At 50.5% G+C, this 16,507-nt stretch overlaps 6 protein-coding genes across 6 annotated transcripts; 4 read left to right on the top strand and 2 right to left on the bottom strand.

Annotated features, from left to right (window-relative positions):
• Positions 1 to 891: 891 nt before the first annotated feature.
• Positions 892 to 1,643, top strand: C7974DRAFT_312037 (uncharacterized protein; the record flags this gene model as incomplete). Its single annotated transcript, XM_046138336.1, has 3 exons — positions 892 to 964; positions 1,014 to 1,334; positions 1,393 to 1,643. The coding sequence occupies 3 exons, from the start codon at positions 892 to 894 to the stop codon at positions 1,641 to 1,643; spliced, it is 645 nt and encodes a 214-aa protein (XP_045997639.1).
• Positions 1,644 to 2,357: 714 nt separating this feature from the next.
• On the bottom strand, positions 2,358 to 4,535 carry C7974DRAFT_454943 (uncharacterized protein; the record flags this gene model as incomplete). The annotated part of the gene is made up of 2 exons (XM_046145935.1): positions 4,338 to 4,535; positions 2,358 to 4,277 (listed from the first exon to the last, which is right to left on the bottom strand). The coding sequence occupies exons 1-2, from the start codon at positions 4,374 to 4,376 to the stop codon at positions 2,358 to 2,360; spliced, it is 1,959 nt and encodes a 652-aa protein (XP_045997638.1). The 5' UTR covers positions 4,377 to 4,535.
• Position 4,536: 1 nt separating this feature from the next.
• On the bottom strand, positions 4,537 to 6,767 carry C7974DRAFT_194732 (MFS transporter). Its single transcript, XM_046136664.1, has 4 exons — positions 6,202 to 6,767; positions 5,660 to 6,154; positions 5,275 to 5,607; positions 4,537 to 5,222 (listed from the first exon to the last, which is right to left on the bottom strand). Exons 1-4 carry the CDS (start codon positions 6,665 to 6,667, stop codon positions 4,987 to 4,989), a joined length of 1,530 nt encoding a protein of 509 aa, XP_045997637.1. The 5' UTR covers positions 6,668 to 6,767; the 3' UTR covers positions 4,537 to 4,986.
• A 2,619-nt stretch (positions 6,768 to 9,386) lies between these two features.
• Positions 9,387 to 10,408, top strand: C7974DRAFT_376653 (uncharacterized protein; the record flags this gene model as incomplete). The annotated part of the gene is made up of 3 exons (XM_046140289.1): positions 9,387 to 9,440; positions 9,728 to 10,322; positions 10,374 to 10,408. The coding sequence occupies 3 exons, from the start codon at positions 9,387 to 9,389 to the stop codon at positions 10,406 to 10,408; spliced, it is 684 nt and encodes a 227-aa protein (XP_045997636.1).
• A 482-nt stretch (positions 10,409 to 10,890) lies between these two features.
• C7974DRAFT_413618 (uncharacterized protein) lies at positions 10,891 to 11,550 on the top strand (the record flags this gene model as incomplete). The annotated part of the gene is made up of 3 exons (XM_046143744.1): positions 10,891 to 11,120; positions 11,176 to 11,333; positions 11,390 to 11,550. The coding sequence occupies 3 exons, from the start codon at positions 10,891 to 10,893 to the stop codon at positions 11,548 to 11,550; spliced, it is 549 nt and encodes a 182-aa protein (XP_045997635.1).
• Positions 11,551 to 13,708: 2,158 nt separating this feature from the next.
• C7974DRAFT_194711 (uncharacterized protein) lies at positions 13,709 to 16,316 on the top strand. The gene is made up of 2 exons (XM_046136663.1): positions 13,709 to 14,010; positions 14,060 to 16,316. Exons 1-2 carry the CDS (start codon positions 13,847 to 13,849, stop codon positions 16,260 to 16,262), a joined length of 2,367 nt encoding a protein of 788 aa, XP_045997634.1. The 5' UTR covers positions 13,709 to 13,846; the 3' UTR covers positions 16,263 to 16,316.
• Positions 16,317 to 16,507: the final 191 nt, after the last annotated feature.

The following is a 16,507-nucleotide window of genomic DNA, read 5'->3' as shown; positions in this document are numbered from 1 at the left end:
CGGATCAGATTTCGCGGTACGACGAGAACGCTCATGAGCTGGCGTAGTACTGAACGGAGGCTCGTGAGAATTCGAAGGATGGTCACCGATTAAGGTCTTTGCTGGGAAGGACCATGAACATATTGAGGTAATTCAAATTCATCATTATCCATGACGTTGGCGATGCCTCCTCTTTCTAATCACTGTAGACGAGTTCTGTACATGGTAGGTATGTGGGTGTCGCACTCCTGTGGCCGGTTTCAGAATTTTGTTTTGCGAACCACGATACGTCTCAGTAACGTGGCTGGGGCGTTCCATACGCACGGCCTTGTGATCTCAGTATCTTGATCCACGATTGCTGGGCAATGGCCATGCACTGATTAGCCCTCAAACTTGGTGAGCCTATTCAGACGTCCGAACCATGAATTTCGCCGGAGTGGGAAACGTAGCTTCCTGGACTGACAAAGCTGGTTTGACCTGAGAATCTTGCATTGCTTCCTACCCCTGTGTCCCTCGATCAGTTTTATTCCATCGAAACTACTGTTCAGTGGCACTTGCCGTTGATGTTTGTGCTGCAATCCGTCGGTCACGGTTGCTGGTGAGGCCGTTGCGGCAGCGACGTCATGGCCGTGCCCCGCAGTGAAAACACCACAAGCAGATCGACAATCCTCCGCGGGCTTCGCAAGTTGTTCAGAAACAAAGAAGGGCGTCGCCTGGTGTTATGAGCTGACGCTGAGTCATTGCGCTTCGTGAAAGGGCGTTGCTCGACTCACACCTTGCGGTTTCGGGAGCCCGATGCCAATGGAGGAAGGTGCAAACCGTGCAGCCTCATTGCCTTAAGATCTGACACCCCACAACACCAACTTCCAACGAGCAACACTGGTACAACAGACTGTCTCCAATATTTTCAATATGGTTCTCGAGCTTCGCCCTTGCACGGAGATGGACATCCCAGAGTTTGTCCGGATCCAAATCGCCGCCTTCGGTAGGTACCGATCTTTGGCCCTCGGCAACGCACCGTTAATTCAGGACAGGGGAAGGTGGAGGTATGACACAGTTTATGGTCGAGCACCCACCGTCAGAGGCTTACATCAACAAATCTGTCGACAAGCACGTCAAGTCGATTCGAGAAGAGAAAGACATCACGTACCTCAAAGTCGTGGACACCGAGCTAGATGGCCAAATGATCGCTGGCGCCAAGTGGCGCATCAACCAGAAAGAGCGCACGGAAGAAGAAATACAATCTATGCTGCCAGTACCAGGTAAAGAAGAGAATGGCAAGCAGGCAATGATTGACTTCATGTGGTACTTAACCAAGTCCAGGAAGGAGTTCATGGGAACTAGACCTTTCTATTGTAAGCATCACCTGATTCGAACTGCTCACCATACCGGGTCAATACTGACATCTGTCAGTTCTACACATACTCATCACAGATCCTGCGCATCATCGTCGCGGGGCTGGTGCTAAGCTTGTTCGCTGGGGAACAGAGCAAGCCGATGCTGATCAGCTACCCTGCTTCCTTGAGTCTTCGGTTATGGGTCGGCCGCTATATGCCAGATACGGCTTCACGCCTAGGCTGGAACAGAAATTCGATCTTACAAAATACGGGGGCCAGGGCGAGGATACGAACACAATCATGATCCGAGATCCTGTGAAAGCTTAGGAAAGAGGAAATTCTGGTCAAAAAGCAAGTTTAGTGCCCAAGGATAGTAGTCTAAGACTGAAATTTTCACGAAAACTCGTTCCAGTGTAGTCAGACTCCTCGCCGATGGGACTCGACAGCTTCATGTGTTTGTCTCTATTTGCACAGTCAACAATGATCAAAGTATACTCCCGTGCCCTAAGCGCTCATATCAGAGGTCCTAAACACTAAAAAATGACCTCACGATCGTATCAACACTAACCCCAGATTCCGAAGCCTTTGGAAAGTACCGAAACATTCCATTTCTCCCCCTTTCAATGTTCTCACTCCTTCTTTATCGGGCGATTCGTTGAGAATTCCATTGAATACTGCGCTTTCTTCCGGTAAATCTTTGACGCTCCGCGTCTCACGAGTCTGTACCGAAGCGCCGAGGATCGCCGTAAAGAGCCGCTGAAACCTTGTATGCACCACAAACGCGAGCTTGAGGAGGCGGTATTCTCGCGAACTGGATGCGATGACGAAAGCCGGCAGATTGGGGATCAGCGCGTATGTGATCATCATATGAAGGTATTATGGCTGGGAGCATCCGTTGTCATGGAAACGCGCGTCAGTGAGGAGTCAAGCAATGTGACTGGAGAGAGACTGCATCATTCTCAAAGTGATATGTTTATTCACAAACGTGCGGTCGTTCTTGGCTACACCCGTTTTTTGATTGGAGATTTATTCATGAGCTAATCACAAGTAGTTTGACCAGTTCTGCCCTACATAATTGTCCAAACCGCGTTGAGCTCTTCTATCTAAAAGTTCCTGCTCTTCAATCGTCTCGTAAACCGTTCTCAATCGTCCCTGCTGCACCTCTCCGCGTCTCTGATTATCGAGGTATTGTTTGCCGAGCCTTTCTTGCTGCTCTATTGTTTCGTAGATCGTCAGCCTAGGCTGCCCTGTCCTAGGATTTTGGAATCTCAAAAGGGGGCCTACAGGATCTTCCCCTCCAAGGACGTTTTTAGGGGAGTTATTCTGGCATGTGTTGAGCCTAGCGTCGCTCTTGTCTCGAGTAAGCTTGCGAGTCCTCTCCTCGTCGGCCATCAGCGAACGCATTGGTCCTGACATCGACTTGTAACCGATCATTTCAGCTTTATCGAGTGCGTGAGCATCGACTCTGTAGTTGTTGATGGGACGCGCGAAGGTGTTCTGACCATGTATGGTTGGTGTCGCAGTGCCTAGCCGAGGAGAAGCAACACTCTGTGGGCAAGGTGGCGCGGTCACGAATGATTGCTGGGTAGAAGGCCGAGAGAGGTTCGAGATGATCGAAGGAGAGTATAAAGATGGACTTCTGACGACTTGCTGTATTGTTTCTGGTGGCATGGCTGAATCGCGTCGGAATCCATACTTGTTCGTTGCGCTGTCAGAAGGAGTCAAAGACGCTTCGGATCGAGCATAGATCGAACCGTTGTACGATGGAGATCGAAGACTAGTCATATAGTGTGCTGGATGGAAAGATTGATCGTGCAGACGAGAATGTGGAGCTGGCTGAGTGCCTCTATACCGGCTTGGTGGCACCGCCTGAGTCCGCCGGGGAGAGTCTTGGCACGAACTCGACAAAGAGCATTGACTGCCACTCATGGACTCGGTAGTTAATGATGACTGGTCGATATTTGAAAGCCGAAATTGATGCTCACTTTCCGAAATTGGAGGTGATGTTTTGGCAGTAGACTCAGTAAGTCGAGACGAGATACTTCCGGTTTGACAATAGGAGGATATTGGTGAACCCGACAAAGAGACTGGAGAACTGCGGTCACCGTTTGGGATGTGCTGACTGTTCCCAGCGGCGATGGGCTGATGCTGTTCCATGCCGGCAACATGAGGTAAATAGTGCGGGGCGGTGATGGAAGGCTGACGCCGCATATAAGGCGCATTCTGCTGGATACCAACAGGTGGGACCTGATGAAAAAGGGGCATAGAATGATTTCCAAGACTGTAAAAATGGTTTTGGACAGGAAAACCAGAAGTGGGTGCAAACTGGGCCATCTGAAACCTGTGATTCCCTGGAAAAGTTGGGTTCTGCGTTCTGGCCATCTCTACGGGCGGGGCTGCACCAGGCTTAGACATGCTTAAGTTCTGCCATCCTGGACCTCGATGACCTTCCTCCTTTCTTTTCAAGCCCTCTACTATGGTCTTGACGCGATGTCCGATCTCATCACGAACGCCACATGGCGGTATGTCTTGACGTCGATACTTGGAGCCTTTGACGGTCCAGTCGATAGCAGCGTATCCTGGATGCAGGGGACAAAGTTGCTGGAAGGCGTCGAGTGGCAGAGATCTGAGCCTATTACCGTCCCCTTGCCAAAGCATACAAGTCTCCAGTACCCACTGCGGACTTTTCCGCGCCAGATTGTACTCCTTCAGGGTTAATACTTGATAGAGGAAGTAGCGGACATCGTCTTGACTCGCACTCTCTCCTGGAAGTTGCTGTGGAACACATTCGTGGATCGATTCTGCCACTTCATCAAGCTTGGAGGGAAGTGCCAGTGTGCCTTGCTGGCTTTGGCGCGGAAATGAAGCGAACAGTGAAGCACTGCTTGGGAACACATCTGGTAGTGTCGATGTTGACTTCTTTCGCTTGATCATACCTGGGAGACGCATTGCATCGTATACCTTGCATCGAATCAGTGTTTCCAGGTCAAAATGTATGTTGTCAATGAGGGATCAACTCACACCTCGAAAGAAACGCTTGCGCTCGCGCTGCATATTCATAACAACATTTAAACAGTACAACAAGTTAGAGAGATTAGATGCTTGCAAGACCGTAACGACTGGTCAGTTTTCGAAGAGATTGTAACAGTCGTGTGGATAACGCTGCCTACGGAGCTGGCAAAGGGAATAGTCGGGCTGTACATGATGCATTGTTGCTACTGGAAGAGGGGTTTACATGTCGCAATCGTAGGCTCGATAAAGGCAATTCGTTCCCGTGGGGATTGTTTCTTGCATGCTGCTATACTTGTTGGTGGTCCGGACGGCATGATGTGGGGCGGCGAAGACTTAACCGTGGCTCTACTTTGGATAAGGGCGCGGTTCTGCATTTCAAAACCAGTAAACTCCACCGACCCCGCACAGCGCGCGTCCACAAAACGTGGAAACCGATGATGTTCTCGTGATCTGGCCGCAATACCTACCTGTGAGCCAGGACCGCTAGTCATAACGTGCTGCAAGTCGGCACGATCGGAACCAACAAACTTGAGAACGCGCGCTTGAGCTTCGACGCATGCAGACATTCCTATGGTAATACCCAATGGTGCAAGCTCAGCAGACCTTTCCTGCTCCTCAACTTCCAGTCAAGCGCGGTTGCGTTGCAGACATTGAAACGTTATAGCGTGTATCTGAACTGTGGGTTCTTCATATCCGTGAGATCATCGTCGTAGGCGTTATCGAAGCCTTCCATTGTGCCGGACTTGTCGCGGCGGCGATTTTCCCATATACAGACGTAGCGATAAACAACAGCAAGAGCAGCAGCAGCGATTGCGGTTGCAAGTACTGCAACGAATCCTGGACCGTAGGCCGGCGCGTCTTCTGGCTTAAAGAGTAGGGGCCCGACAAAGTTTCCTGAAATGCCGTTAGTGCTGCAATCACATACCCGGATCAATACTCATCATACCCAAACAATATCCCACAAAGATTCCAGAAGATGTGACTGATCTCTTAGTATATCCTGCAGTGTTGGCAATTTGCAGTCCCATAAGTACAGCGTATGCTCCACCAAAACTTGCCAGAATATAACATCCAAACAGTAGACCGCCCTTCTCGCCCCGAGGTAGTCGCCAAAGTAAGATGGATGCTGTTATGGTGCCGCATTGGCAGATGACGATGAGCCATGTGCGAATACCAGGGATCCTGTAGGCGAAGTAGGGTGCAGTAAGCTCGATGGTGCCGATAATAGCTCCTGCAGGCATGGTGAGTAGCAACGAGTTAAGGCGATTGTAGCCGAATCCTGTGATAGTCGTCAGCATGACGCTGTAGTAAGTTCGTAACCGTTGACCAACCTGAGATAATAATAGGGATGAAAGAAGACACTGGGCCGTTTGCGATCATCATGAGGAAGGCGATGCTGAAGATCAGCCAGAACTTGATGTCATAAAGTGACTCCCACAGCTGAGCAACCTTGAAATGTCTGTTTCGCACACCCGAGTTGTTTTCCTTCATACGGGCGACTGCAATGTATCGCTCGCGATCACTGAAGCCTCGTGCGCGGATGGGATCTGGCGGCATGAAGAAGAGGATGACTAGAGACCATAGAACCGTGATTGCTCCTGCAACCAAGTACATATATTGCCACGAATTGAGACCTCCGCCACTGATGTGACCAAGGCCGTAATTGATGAGTGGAGACACCATGGAGACGTAGCCTGTTGCCGAGTACCAGGCGCCCATTCGAAGTGCTTGCTCGCGCTTCTTATACCAGCCGCCGACGATCAACATAAACATAGGTGACACTCCGGACTCAAGGAAGCCAAGGAAGAATCTCTGGGCGTAGAAACCTGATACATGTTAACGGCCCAGCATCTTGACGAGGGTCGCTGACTACCTTGCCAATTGGTACATGCAGCAGAGCACATCAGACAAATGCCCCAAATCGCAACAATACCGGCTGCCACTCGCTCAATGGGCCATCTTTGAGACATGAGAATTGCTGGATAGCTCCCAACAATGAACCCGAGGTAGAAGATCGAAGACGAAAAAGAGTACCGGTTGCCTGTTGTAAGCCTGAGATCATCCCGCAGGCCAAAAAGGGCAGCCTGCGATAGCATGGCTTTATCGTAGTATTGCAGGCCATACGTGACAATCAAGAGTGAGATCAACTTTCTGTCGAGTCGGCGCACAAGCTTCCTCTCCTCTTCTGGTGTCCAACTTGCATCTCCAGCATATTGGGCGAGTACTCGTAGGGCTTCATCGTTATGTAAGGTGTCGACGGTCTTGGTGTGTTTGAGATCTTCTAATGTCTGCGGCGTCGAATCTTGTTGGTGGACAGAGTCCTTCTCGTGCTCGGCCATTATGAAGCAGTAAACGAGAGAATGAGAATGGCGGGACAGAGAGATATGTGGATGGCTGAGGGTATGCTCCGAGAGTTCCAGGATCAAGAGCTATTAAGGATCTACTCGAGTAACGCCCAATGTACCTACAGTCATGGTGTCCTTGTGGTCGTTGGGTGCTTTCATCTGTCATCGCCAAGACAGATATTGCGGGGAAGTACCTACGGTCGACTAAAGATGCTTCTTTGGGCGACGTGGGAAACAGCATCCGGGCGTGAAACTCTCGAGTTAGTGCTGTCGACTCGGATCCTACAGGTTGATTGGGCCGGCACGGCGGGCTCATGCGCGGCACGGAGACAGCACAGCGGCCGCCGAAATTCGGTAATTCCATCTATGAAGTAACATGTAAGCTGTGCTGGTATTGCCGAGAGATGAATGTCCGTACTAGTGTCGGAAATGCGCCAATGACGTCATCGCTCGAGGAAGAGATGTTGGGTGGGGTTGACAAAACCATCGTGTGGGGCATGCGCGACTGTTCGCTTTCATGAGTGCGACATGGTCAACTCGATTTTGATCGCTGGTACAATCTTGTCAAGGTCTCGTCGGCCGACGAGCACGACTCTTATCACGACCTCGGAAGACACTGCCACTTCAATTTTGCCCGCAACAAGTTTTTCCGCTCGGATATCATAGAAAAATCTGAAAAGACTTCGGAAGGGTCAGGAGAGAAATCCATGTAGGTTCAACCTTCGATACAACGCTGATTGTGTTGGGTCTGTTCATGCATCCCTTTCTTCAACGCACATAAAGCCTCAGTCCATCATGCGTTTCCCATTATGAGCTCACCAAGGCCATCTTCAGCCCTGCGTTTCTGGAGAGTGAGTGCAGTCGATGCAGGCATACTCGTCGTGAGAAGCGACTCAGGAGTCGATGACCGCGCGCTCGACGTCGTAGTTGCACTATCAAATATGGTAAAAGCCTGTCGCTGTTGTGTGCGTTGTTGCTGGTACTGCCTCGTCTGCTCCTGCTGCTGATTGCGATGATACACTCGGGCCTGGCTTTGCAACATCCGTGAGATGTTCTAAGCTTGCTGCTCTTTGACTCTGCCAAAGGACAGGATTATAGAATAGGGGTCGGGCTGTTCGAAGGCCTCTTGGTCGTTCGGTACTGGGAGTCGTTCTGATTCACAGCAAGTTGCGCAAGAGTCGGTGGGTAGGGCGGATGATGTGCTTGCAAAAGTCGAAATGGGAGGAGGTAGGTGCGATCTAGGAGCAACCTCTTTATATGTTTCGTGATCGCGCATCGAAATGTCGAGGCAGATCTCCATATCCTATGGTCCCTCGTCAGTACCTGATACGGCCCTTCTTGTGCGATTTCAGTCATGTGTTTTGTCTGCTGCACCGAGGAATCCGACCGCGTTGTCCGTTTTGAGCCGAGGATTTTCTGTCTCGTACTGCTGCTGCTGAGAGACATGGTCGGATATAAAGACCACAGGCCGCTCAAAGCCTCTTGTAAAATATATACCTCCTGCCTGCAAAGGTCTAATTGCCCTGAGGACCAAGCGCATGTGTGTTGAGCTATGGTTTTTCCTTGTAAGAGGTAATTTCCGTGCCTTCGGCGTCTCTTCGAACCGAAAAGCCGTTCAAGTTATGGATTCGAAGAGACATCCTTGATCGCCTGACATTGAAAGATGGTATAAGAGTAGTCGCAGACGTCGGAACCGGAGTTGTACTCGAACCATGAGAGGGGTTTGACACCTGTGATCCTAGCTGTTGGCGGTCCTCGGCTTCGCCGTTTTCCAAGGCAGCCATGAGCCCCTTACTCGGCTCGTCCTCTATCGTCGACGCCATTCCTCACAAGTTCTTGTTGATAGCTCCGAGCCTCGATATTCGCGTGCGCATCAGTGTCGTCGAACAGATAGTCTGGTGGCTCTATGGAGGTGTTAGATGACTGCCTCAAGACTCGAGATAGTGTCGCTATGGTTTACCCTGTGTATCAGAGGGCATGGTATCGGCAGACAGGTATGCGCAATCTACAAGAGACACAGCGGGAGGTCTGAACGTGCGCATGCGCAAATTCAATGGTGAACTGGGGTATTTTATCTGTTCGAAGTGGGGCGTACAATTGCAAAATTGGGGTTAAGAAGCAGAAAGAAAAACTTGAAAAGCGGCGTGGAGTGAAAGCAAGTAACCGAGTCGCCGCTCTACGCGATTCCAAAAGCTCTTGCCATTAAATTATTAGAAGCACCTTGCTCATCAACACGCTGCATAGCAAATCGCACGTTGTCTGCTCCAAGCTGACTGTGTCATCTACCGAGCAATGGCGGAGTTCCAAGAGACCTTGCTCAACTTGACCATAGCACACGATTAGATGGTTGTTCCGCGGTATAAACTGCGTTCATGACTTGCGGAAACAGCGCCACGCGTTGCCAGATCAACCTTGTTGACCAGTGACCCTTACACGCGTGAAACATCTGCTCGCGTTATCATCATTGCACACCAAATCGTGACACGTCGAAGTTCAGAAAAAGCATAAATGTTTGGGACTCGGGGCTTCGCGTGAGAGTTGGCTTTACATTTCTCTCCGTTCAGGTTAGATGTGCAGAACTGCCTGCCACAGATATACCCATTTCACCGTGGGACTGAGGACTCCCTTCGGGCGTCCCTGTTCTGGAGCTTGTATCCCCCGCTTCGTGAGTACTCAAGTATGTACCAACTCAGTGCCGCGAACGAGTCCCAATATGAACGCAATCGTAATCACAGTAAAGCGGAGGCAACCGGGCGGCAATCACAAGGTACTCACGAGGAATGGAACTCGCAATTGGATAAAACGACTGAATGTATTGACTATGTAAATAATCACAAGAAGCCGTTGAGGTTTCGGGATGTACCCTTCCGTTATTACCTAGCAGACGTGGTTATCCGCTGCAAGGATAGACTTGGAAGGGAACCTTGATCTGTCAGGAAACCAGAGCATACGCAGCAATAATGATGCCGGCGCACTCTTCGCCATCGTAGAGGAGGAGGTTGAGAAGAAAAGAGACGGAGACGGAGGCAGGGGGAGCTGTACTTATAGCTCAAGGTCTGGGCGGCGCTAGCGGTGCATGTGACGGTCCCCAACGCCTGCAAAGCAACGGTGATGTGCACATGGGGTATGGCGCTACTCCAGATTGAGCGAGCTCGTTGCTGCTTTCACGTCGTACCTTCACTGCTTATCGCCCTCAAGACAACCTTCTCTTTGACACTATTTCCTTCTCATTTCACTATAGCGACCTACGTGCCTTCAAGTCCTCACTGCTACTCATATCAGCGCAGCCAGAGCACCGGAACTAAGATGCCGTTTACCGATAACTCATCACATTCTCCCAGTCCGAATGTCTCTTTGCGTCAATCAGTGCGCCTCCAGGTTCTTTTGCGCCGTGCCAAAGCGCACCAGAGGGCGATCGACGATAAAATCCTGGAGCTGGACCCAAGCAGCAGTCACCGTGAAGTCGCTCGCTGGATGGGCGAACACGAGAGATTCCTACACAAGACGAAGCTAAGGATGGAGATATGCTTGAACCAGCTTGAGGTTCACGTCCGTGTGCATCCGGACACCAACATCAAGGCCGACTGCGAGATGCTGCGAATGCAGTATCAGTTCTTCAACCGTATCCTCGGACCCCTTCAACCAGATAGTAAGCGGTGCTATTTGTGCAACTGGCCTACTTTATTGACCACTGCGACAGATGGAATATGCCTTCATCCGACAGAAGGGGTGTAGGGGGAACGGCATGACAGTTGCGGGAAGTTTCCTGTTCGGAAAATCTTTATGGCGCAATCTTCAGCTTTTGTCAAGCATTTTAAATGGGCTTCGGAATCGTGTTTGCTCTCTGTGGTTCATAGACAAATGATACGCGGTTCAAAATCGGATTGTAGCTTCCATGTTGAGGGCATGACTGAGCTGTCTTTGATCATCTTGTCACCTTGTGAATAACCATGTATCTGTAATGATGGAGGCCAAATTTTGATTTTCTCGCCACAGTTTTGCATTCGAGAAGGATTGTTACCTGTGACATCAGGGTTTGGCTTTCTTAGTGAAGACAGCCTTGGCGGTGGGCTTGCTTCCAAGGTTTTCAACCATATATCAAGCGCCTCTCACCACCTTCCAAGGTTTTTTCTACCCGAACCGATCGCCAAGTACTCCGCAAAATGTATCCTCACGGTCCTCACAACAACCACAGCAACGCCAGGACTAGTCTCGTCATGGAGGTTGACAGGCTTCGTTCGCAAGTTCAGATTCTCCACGAGAGAGTCTCTTCTCTCGAAGCTGAGCTTTCGATTCTGCGCTCTCAAGTAGCTCCTCCTCACACCGCGCCAACCAATTACAACTACGCAAGACTCTCGGGCGATAACGCTCTGTTGTTGCCCACTGCAATCGAGAGTATTGCGGTCATGGGTGACCACTTCCGCCGCCAGGGCACATTGAGGCAGTGGTACGTGTCCATCGCCTCATAAATAGGTTGTAGTCAGACACTAAACCACTCACAGCTCGACAACAGGCTGTCACAAGGACGCCTTTGACTCGGAATGTTTCCGTCAAGGCCACATGGCCTGGTGTGAGGCCCACAACCGTGTCATCACCGGAACCTACACTTCGTGCTCCGTCAAGGCTGAGCATCGCGGCGATTGTATGCCCGTTTTCTGGGGTGAGTTCAAAGGATCCATGCATAATAGACTCACGACTAATCATTGAGGTCCATAGATCGTTACGAAAACTGGCAAACAATTGTTGCCCAAGCCTTTCATGAGGGCAGAGTTGGCAACAGAGGCCTGGACCCTGCGTTTCTCAGTGCCCTACTCCTTCCTTTCACCCGATACCCGTCGGTCCCTGTCAGCTCTTATGCGTCTGAACAAAGTCAGTAAGTGTAGGTGATAAAGAGGATGTGAGCATGGGAGGAGTAGAGGTCTGGAGGTTGCAGGTTGTTTAGTGCAGTCTTCCATCTAGGCTGTACAAACGAAACTCTATTTAGACTTTATCTTACTCCCAATCAAACTCTTTGAAACACCATGGAGTTGAGACTTGGGGCCTTCCGGTATGTGTAAGAATCAATGTGACTTGATGTGCACCTACACTGTATGAGCATACGCTATACACTGTTCGGTATAACAGCGACCGGAGTATAACTTCCTATGGGCTCAGAGCACTGACACAGTGTTAGATACCCATTCAAGCGCTCTGGATGACGCAAAGTGTACGACTCATAGCATAGGTAGGTGATGACGCAATGGCTTCTGATGCTAGGTTTGAGGCGCTAAGCGGTATCTGACGAGCTCGCGCGTTCACGTACAGAGAATCCCCTCTACATCATCTCTCCCGTCGCCAACAATCTTTAATGGACGCCCGCAAAGACGCTGCCTTCAATTCCCGCAATCAGTTTGCTCAATAGCTTGACGCGTCACGCCGTAACTTAGCCCGATACAGAGTAAAATCATCACTCCGACTCGACGCGCTCGAACGTCATGTTGGCAATGTTGAGGCTACACTGGCCCGCGCAGGCTTTCCACCACTTCGTACTGCACACGCATCGGCACCGACACCTTCTTAAGGCGATCCCTTGATGATGCCAGGACCCAACAGGCATCTTGAACATCTCCACGATCCGCCATCGTTCAATTTTACACCTGCTTCAGCCGCTTCTCCCTACACCTAAGCGCAAGCACATCCGCCGAATTCATATAAACACTCTCGTCGGCCACATAGCAGTGCTGCGCGTTCTCCTAGGGAGCTGAGGACACACAACACCTGCCTTTTGTTATGGAGATGATCGCCATCGCGTCGCAGGGAAAGGTCAAAGGTGACCGCCGCACCTGGTTAAACACTTGCCTAGCAGTATTGTCTTAAACCCCACTAACCTCTCGTTTAGTGTCTGTGGACGTCTGAATTCTGACATCAATTGCTTCCCCCATCATCACTTCCATTGGTGTCTCATCCATCACCGGTTTGTGGCCCGCAACCAGCAAAATTGCGGCAGCTGAGATCTCTATGAGTGCCAACCTATCACCTGGGGCAAGTCTCACCCAGTTTCAATCTCCAATCTGATGGCTGTGACTAAAGTCGCTCGATAGCGACTTTTCCGGCAACAGGGGGTCGAGAGTTTCTACCAGGTGCTTCTTCCCATTGAGGTGTTCTCAGCTAAGTACGGATAATACGCGGGCTGATAAAGGGAGGTGAAAGCATTGCAGCTCTTTGGTGGCGAAAGAAGAAACGATGTGCTTTCGAGAATTTCGAATGGTAGAACGGTTTGGCAATATTAGCGCGCCCTCAATCTGACGGACTTCAAGTGATACTTACATCCCCATAGCATTCAACAATGCATTTGCTCCGTCGATCGTCATTCTTCACTTGACTCAGAAGCACTAATCTGTGATGGTCGAGAATTGTGTGGAGCTGACGTCTTTTGAGGTTTGAAGAAGGTTGGGGTCCAAGCGCAAGCGTCGCGTGGCTGATATCCCCCACCTTTCCTCCCTTCTCCTCCTCCTTTATTAACGAGTGATAAAACTGTCGACTCCTGCATTTTGCGTCCAGTAAAGCTGCCGTTGAGACAGACTTGGCTACGTTAGTCAGCCTCAGGGCGCGTCGCGCCGTCGCGACAGGGTCCTGAAACAGGCGATGATGTCACGACCTATGGGAACGTCTTCCATGAGATCTCTCCATCACGCACAGCGACTGTCACGGTGCACGTTTCGTTGATAGTCGCCATGATATCTGTACAGAAAAGATTCCCACTGTTCGGTACAAAGCTGCGCGACTAAGGCATGCGTGACTAAGGCATGAAAGCTCCAGGGCAGTGAGGCACAAGACCAAGTTCACTGGCGCCTCGGTTTCAGCGCCCTCGACCAGCGCACCGCGTCTCAGGACTACTGGCTGATACACACTGTCCATTAATAGGCCCAAACACTGTTTTGCCCCGCCAAAGCTGTCAACAGAATGGCTTTGGAGCTGTCTGTCGTCCTAAGCTCTTCGCCGGTTTCTCATTTGGTTTCCTTTGTACCAACAGGTACTGCGCCTGATCGGCAGGAAGCTTTTGTTCTTTGGCCCGTCACCGTCTGATGCCAACGCAATTTTACATTCGTTTGCATCTGAGGGTCACTTCACAACACTAATCATAATAGAGGCCCTGCTGGCAGGCCCTTGTTCTTCCCACCGACATCCTGAGCCATGTCTGAGATGAACGGCAATATTGATGATGCCCGATATCAGCATCATCTTGAGCACCGCGGTAGCGCCAACCAACATATCTTTTGGATCGTTTGGTCGTGCATAGCTGTCTTCGTACTCATCAGACTGACCCGAGCATTGTTGACCTGGTGGAGCAGGCGCGTGTGAGTTAGCCCACAATTCCTCCTCAGCAAGCTCGCTGACAGTACACAGTTCGCGTGCCCACAATGTTATGTCTGTACCGCATATTGACAACTCGATTCGAGCTCGTGCATGGGAATTTGTGCGTGCCGTCTTCGTCGCGCCGTTTCCACGGATACTGGGGCGCGTTCTCTTCGTCCTGCCTTTGGGCAGCATTATTGGTCTTGTTATATACATGATCATCGTTGTATCACTGCTCTTGACGGTCGATGCCCCTACTTCGACACCACATTTTATTGACGACGTCGCTTTCAGAGCGGCTTGGGTCACCATCACGCAGATCCCCTTGCTCTTCTTCTTATCAACGAAACGTGGACCCATCAACATCCTCGCCAATGTCTCGTATGATCGGATGGCGTGGTTGCACAAATGGGCTGGCCGTATGATCTTCGTTTCTGCCACCACGCACGTGGCAATCATGAAATCTTCAATCTCGCTTGCGGATGTTCTACTGTCGCAAGATGAAGGTGCGACTGTTGTCCGCTTTGGAATCGGATCGTACTGCTTGCTACTCTGGATCGCAATTAGTAGCATTCTACCCGTTCGCAGATGGAGCTATCGAGCGTTTTACATCAACCATGGCATCTCAACATTCAGCTTTTTAATGATCGTCATTCAGCATGTGCCTAGACATGCTACGACTCCAATTTATCTAGCCTTCGGTTTCGTCTTGCTCGACAAGATGATGGTTTCCGTATCGTTCCTCAAGGTCAATGTCTCCGTACGTGCTTTGAAACCACGGTTCGCCAGGTTTCGACGAGCTCCAGGGCACGCCATACTAGTGGCTGGATATCCTGTGGAAATGCTTGAGCCACACAATTCGAGCGTGTCGTCTGATACCGAGAACTCGATGACCGTAGTTCGCCTCCGGAACATTCCAATGACGTGGCAACCCGGACAACACATCAGATTATACCTTCCAGCACTGGGCGTATTTGAGATGCACCCGTTCACCCCAGCGAATTGCTCGAATCTAGCAGTGCCGCCTCCTCTGCCGCCCAGGAGAAGTCACGATATCGAGTGTAGAGAACCAATAGTAGCCGCATCATCAAGCCGGACCAGCGACATTCTCTTAATGATACGCGCTCACAATGGTCTCACTCGACGTCTCAAAGAATTCCATACAGAATGGCTGAAGCTCCCATGTCCAAATGCTACCTTATCGTCTAGTGCTACTTCGCTGACAGCGTATGTTGACGGTCCATACGGCAGCCCCCCAGCCTGGGAAGACTACGAAAATCTAGTGTTGGTGACCACTTCGACTGGGGTTTCGTTCGCACTATCAATTATGGATTATTTGGAGCAGCTATGCCTTTCGAACGCGCCGAGGTTAGCAACTCAAACCATACACTTCATCTGGATAACTCGGCATATCGACCCTCAATTCGAAGCGACTGTTGCCGAAATGTTGCAGCGATACAGCACCATGCTCAAGGACTCTGGCGTGCGAGTAGAAACAGAGCTGTACACCACTTGCGTACATTCCGATGTCAACTTTGACACAACCGAGGTCGATCAATTTGCACACCTACGCCCTCGGCTTCCACGGTACGGCTCTGGTGACCGCACACTTACCATTCGTAACCCAGATGAGATTTATGATGAATGGGAGGAAGAGGAGCGACAATGGGCAGAGATGGAAGCACTCGAAGAAATGCAGATGAAAGATATCGACCCTTTCGAAGACGCGAATCAAGTTGATACGGCCCATGTTGATGACGACAACACAGTTGCGCCGTACGACGGTGAGGGCTATGCCAGTTCGGAGACCAGCACACTGCTCGATGTAGCAGGATCCCCACAGAGTTATCGTCGCAGTAAGAGCTTATCAGAGGTATCTTTGACGATGGACGAAACCGCGGCGTTGAATCAGGCCCAACCACTTCCATCGCCTGTTCGATCTCCTCTTCTGCCGCATACAAAGAAGCCAGACGAGAAATTATGCCAGTGTGCACTCCTGCAGTATCAACGTCAAAAGCTCCGCAAGTCCAGTTCATCGTCATTTGGAAGTACGTCCTATGGTTCACGCCCAGATATCTTACGCATCGTCACCTCAGCTGTGAATGATGACCCGCATTGCAAGTCAATGGTTGCAGCATGTGCCAACAGCGCAGTTTCGAGGCAGGTGAGCAAAGCTGTTTCAAAGGCAAGGTTTGCTTTTGCAAGGGGGCAGAGGCCGACAAATATCGACACCTTCACAGAAGGCTTTTGCTAGTGGGACTGGTCCCAAACTTTAAATTCGAAAGCAATGCATCATGATAATCCCGCGATGTTCTGGCTTGATCGTAAGCTGCTTATACAATCCTTTGGCTGTCATACAACGGCAACTACGACATGTATGCCCCTTCTCCGGATCAATGCATCGGTGCGCGTCTGAGTGGACTATATTCATGGTCGCCAAACAATGCCAGATATATATTCGTCTTTTACCGCATGACTCTACGCACAATATCCTGGGTG

Source organism: Boeremia exigua, assembly GCF_020726555.1.
Source record: "Boeremia exigua strain MPI-SDFR-AT-0100 chromosome Unknown C7974scaffold_6, whole genome shotgun sequence".
NCBI lineage: Eukaryota > Fungi > Ascomycota > Dothideomycetes > Pleosporales > Didymellaceae > Boeremia > Boeremia exigua.
This window is presented reverse-complemented; position numbering and strand designations above follow the sequence as displayed.

Bases quoted from the DNA above. Each gene is read 5' to 3' on its own strand.
- C7974DRAFT_194732 (XM_046136664.1), bottom strand. From the start codon at position 6,667: ATGGCCGAGCACGAGAAGGACTCTGTCCACCAACAAGATTCGACGCCG. The intron at 5,608-5,659 runs GTTGGTCAACGG...CGACTATCACAG, and splicing joins CATCCCTATTATTATCTCAG to GATTCGGCTACAATCGCCTT. The intron at 5,223-5,274 runs GTATGATGAGTA...ACGGCATTTCAG, and splicing joins CTTTGTGGGATATTGTTTGG to GAAACTTTGTCGGGCCCCTA.
- C7974DRAFT_194711 (XM_046136663.1), top strand. From the start codon at position 13,847: ATGTCTGAGATGAACGGCAATATTGATGATGCCCGATATCAGCATCAT. The intron at 14,011-14,059 runs GTGAGTTAGCCC...GACAGTACACAG, and splicing joins ACCTGGTGGAGCAGGCGCGT to TTCGCGTGCCCACAATGTTA.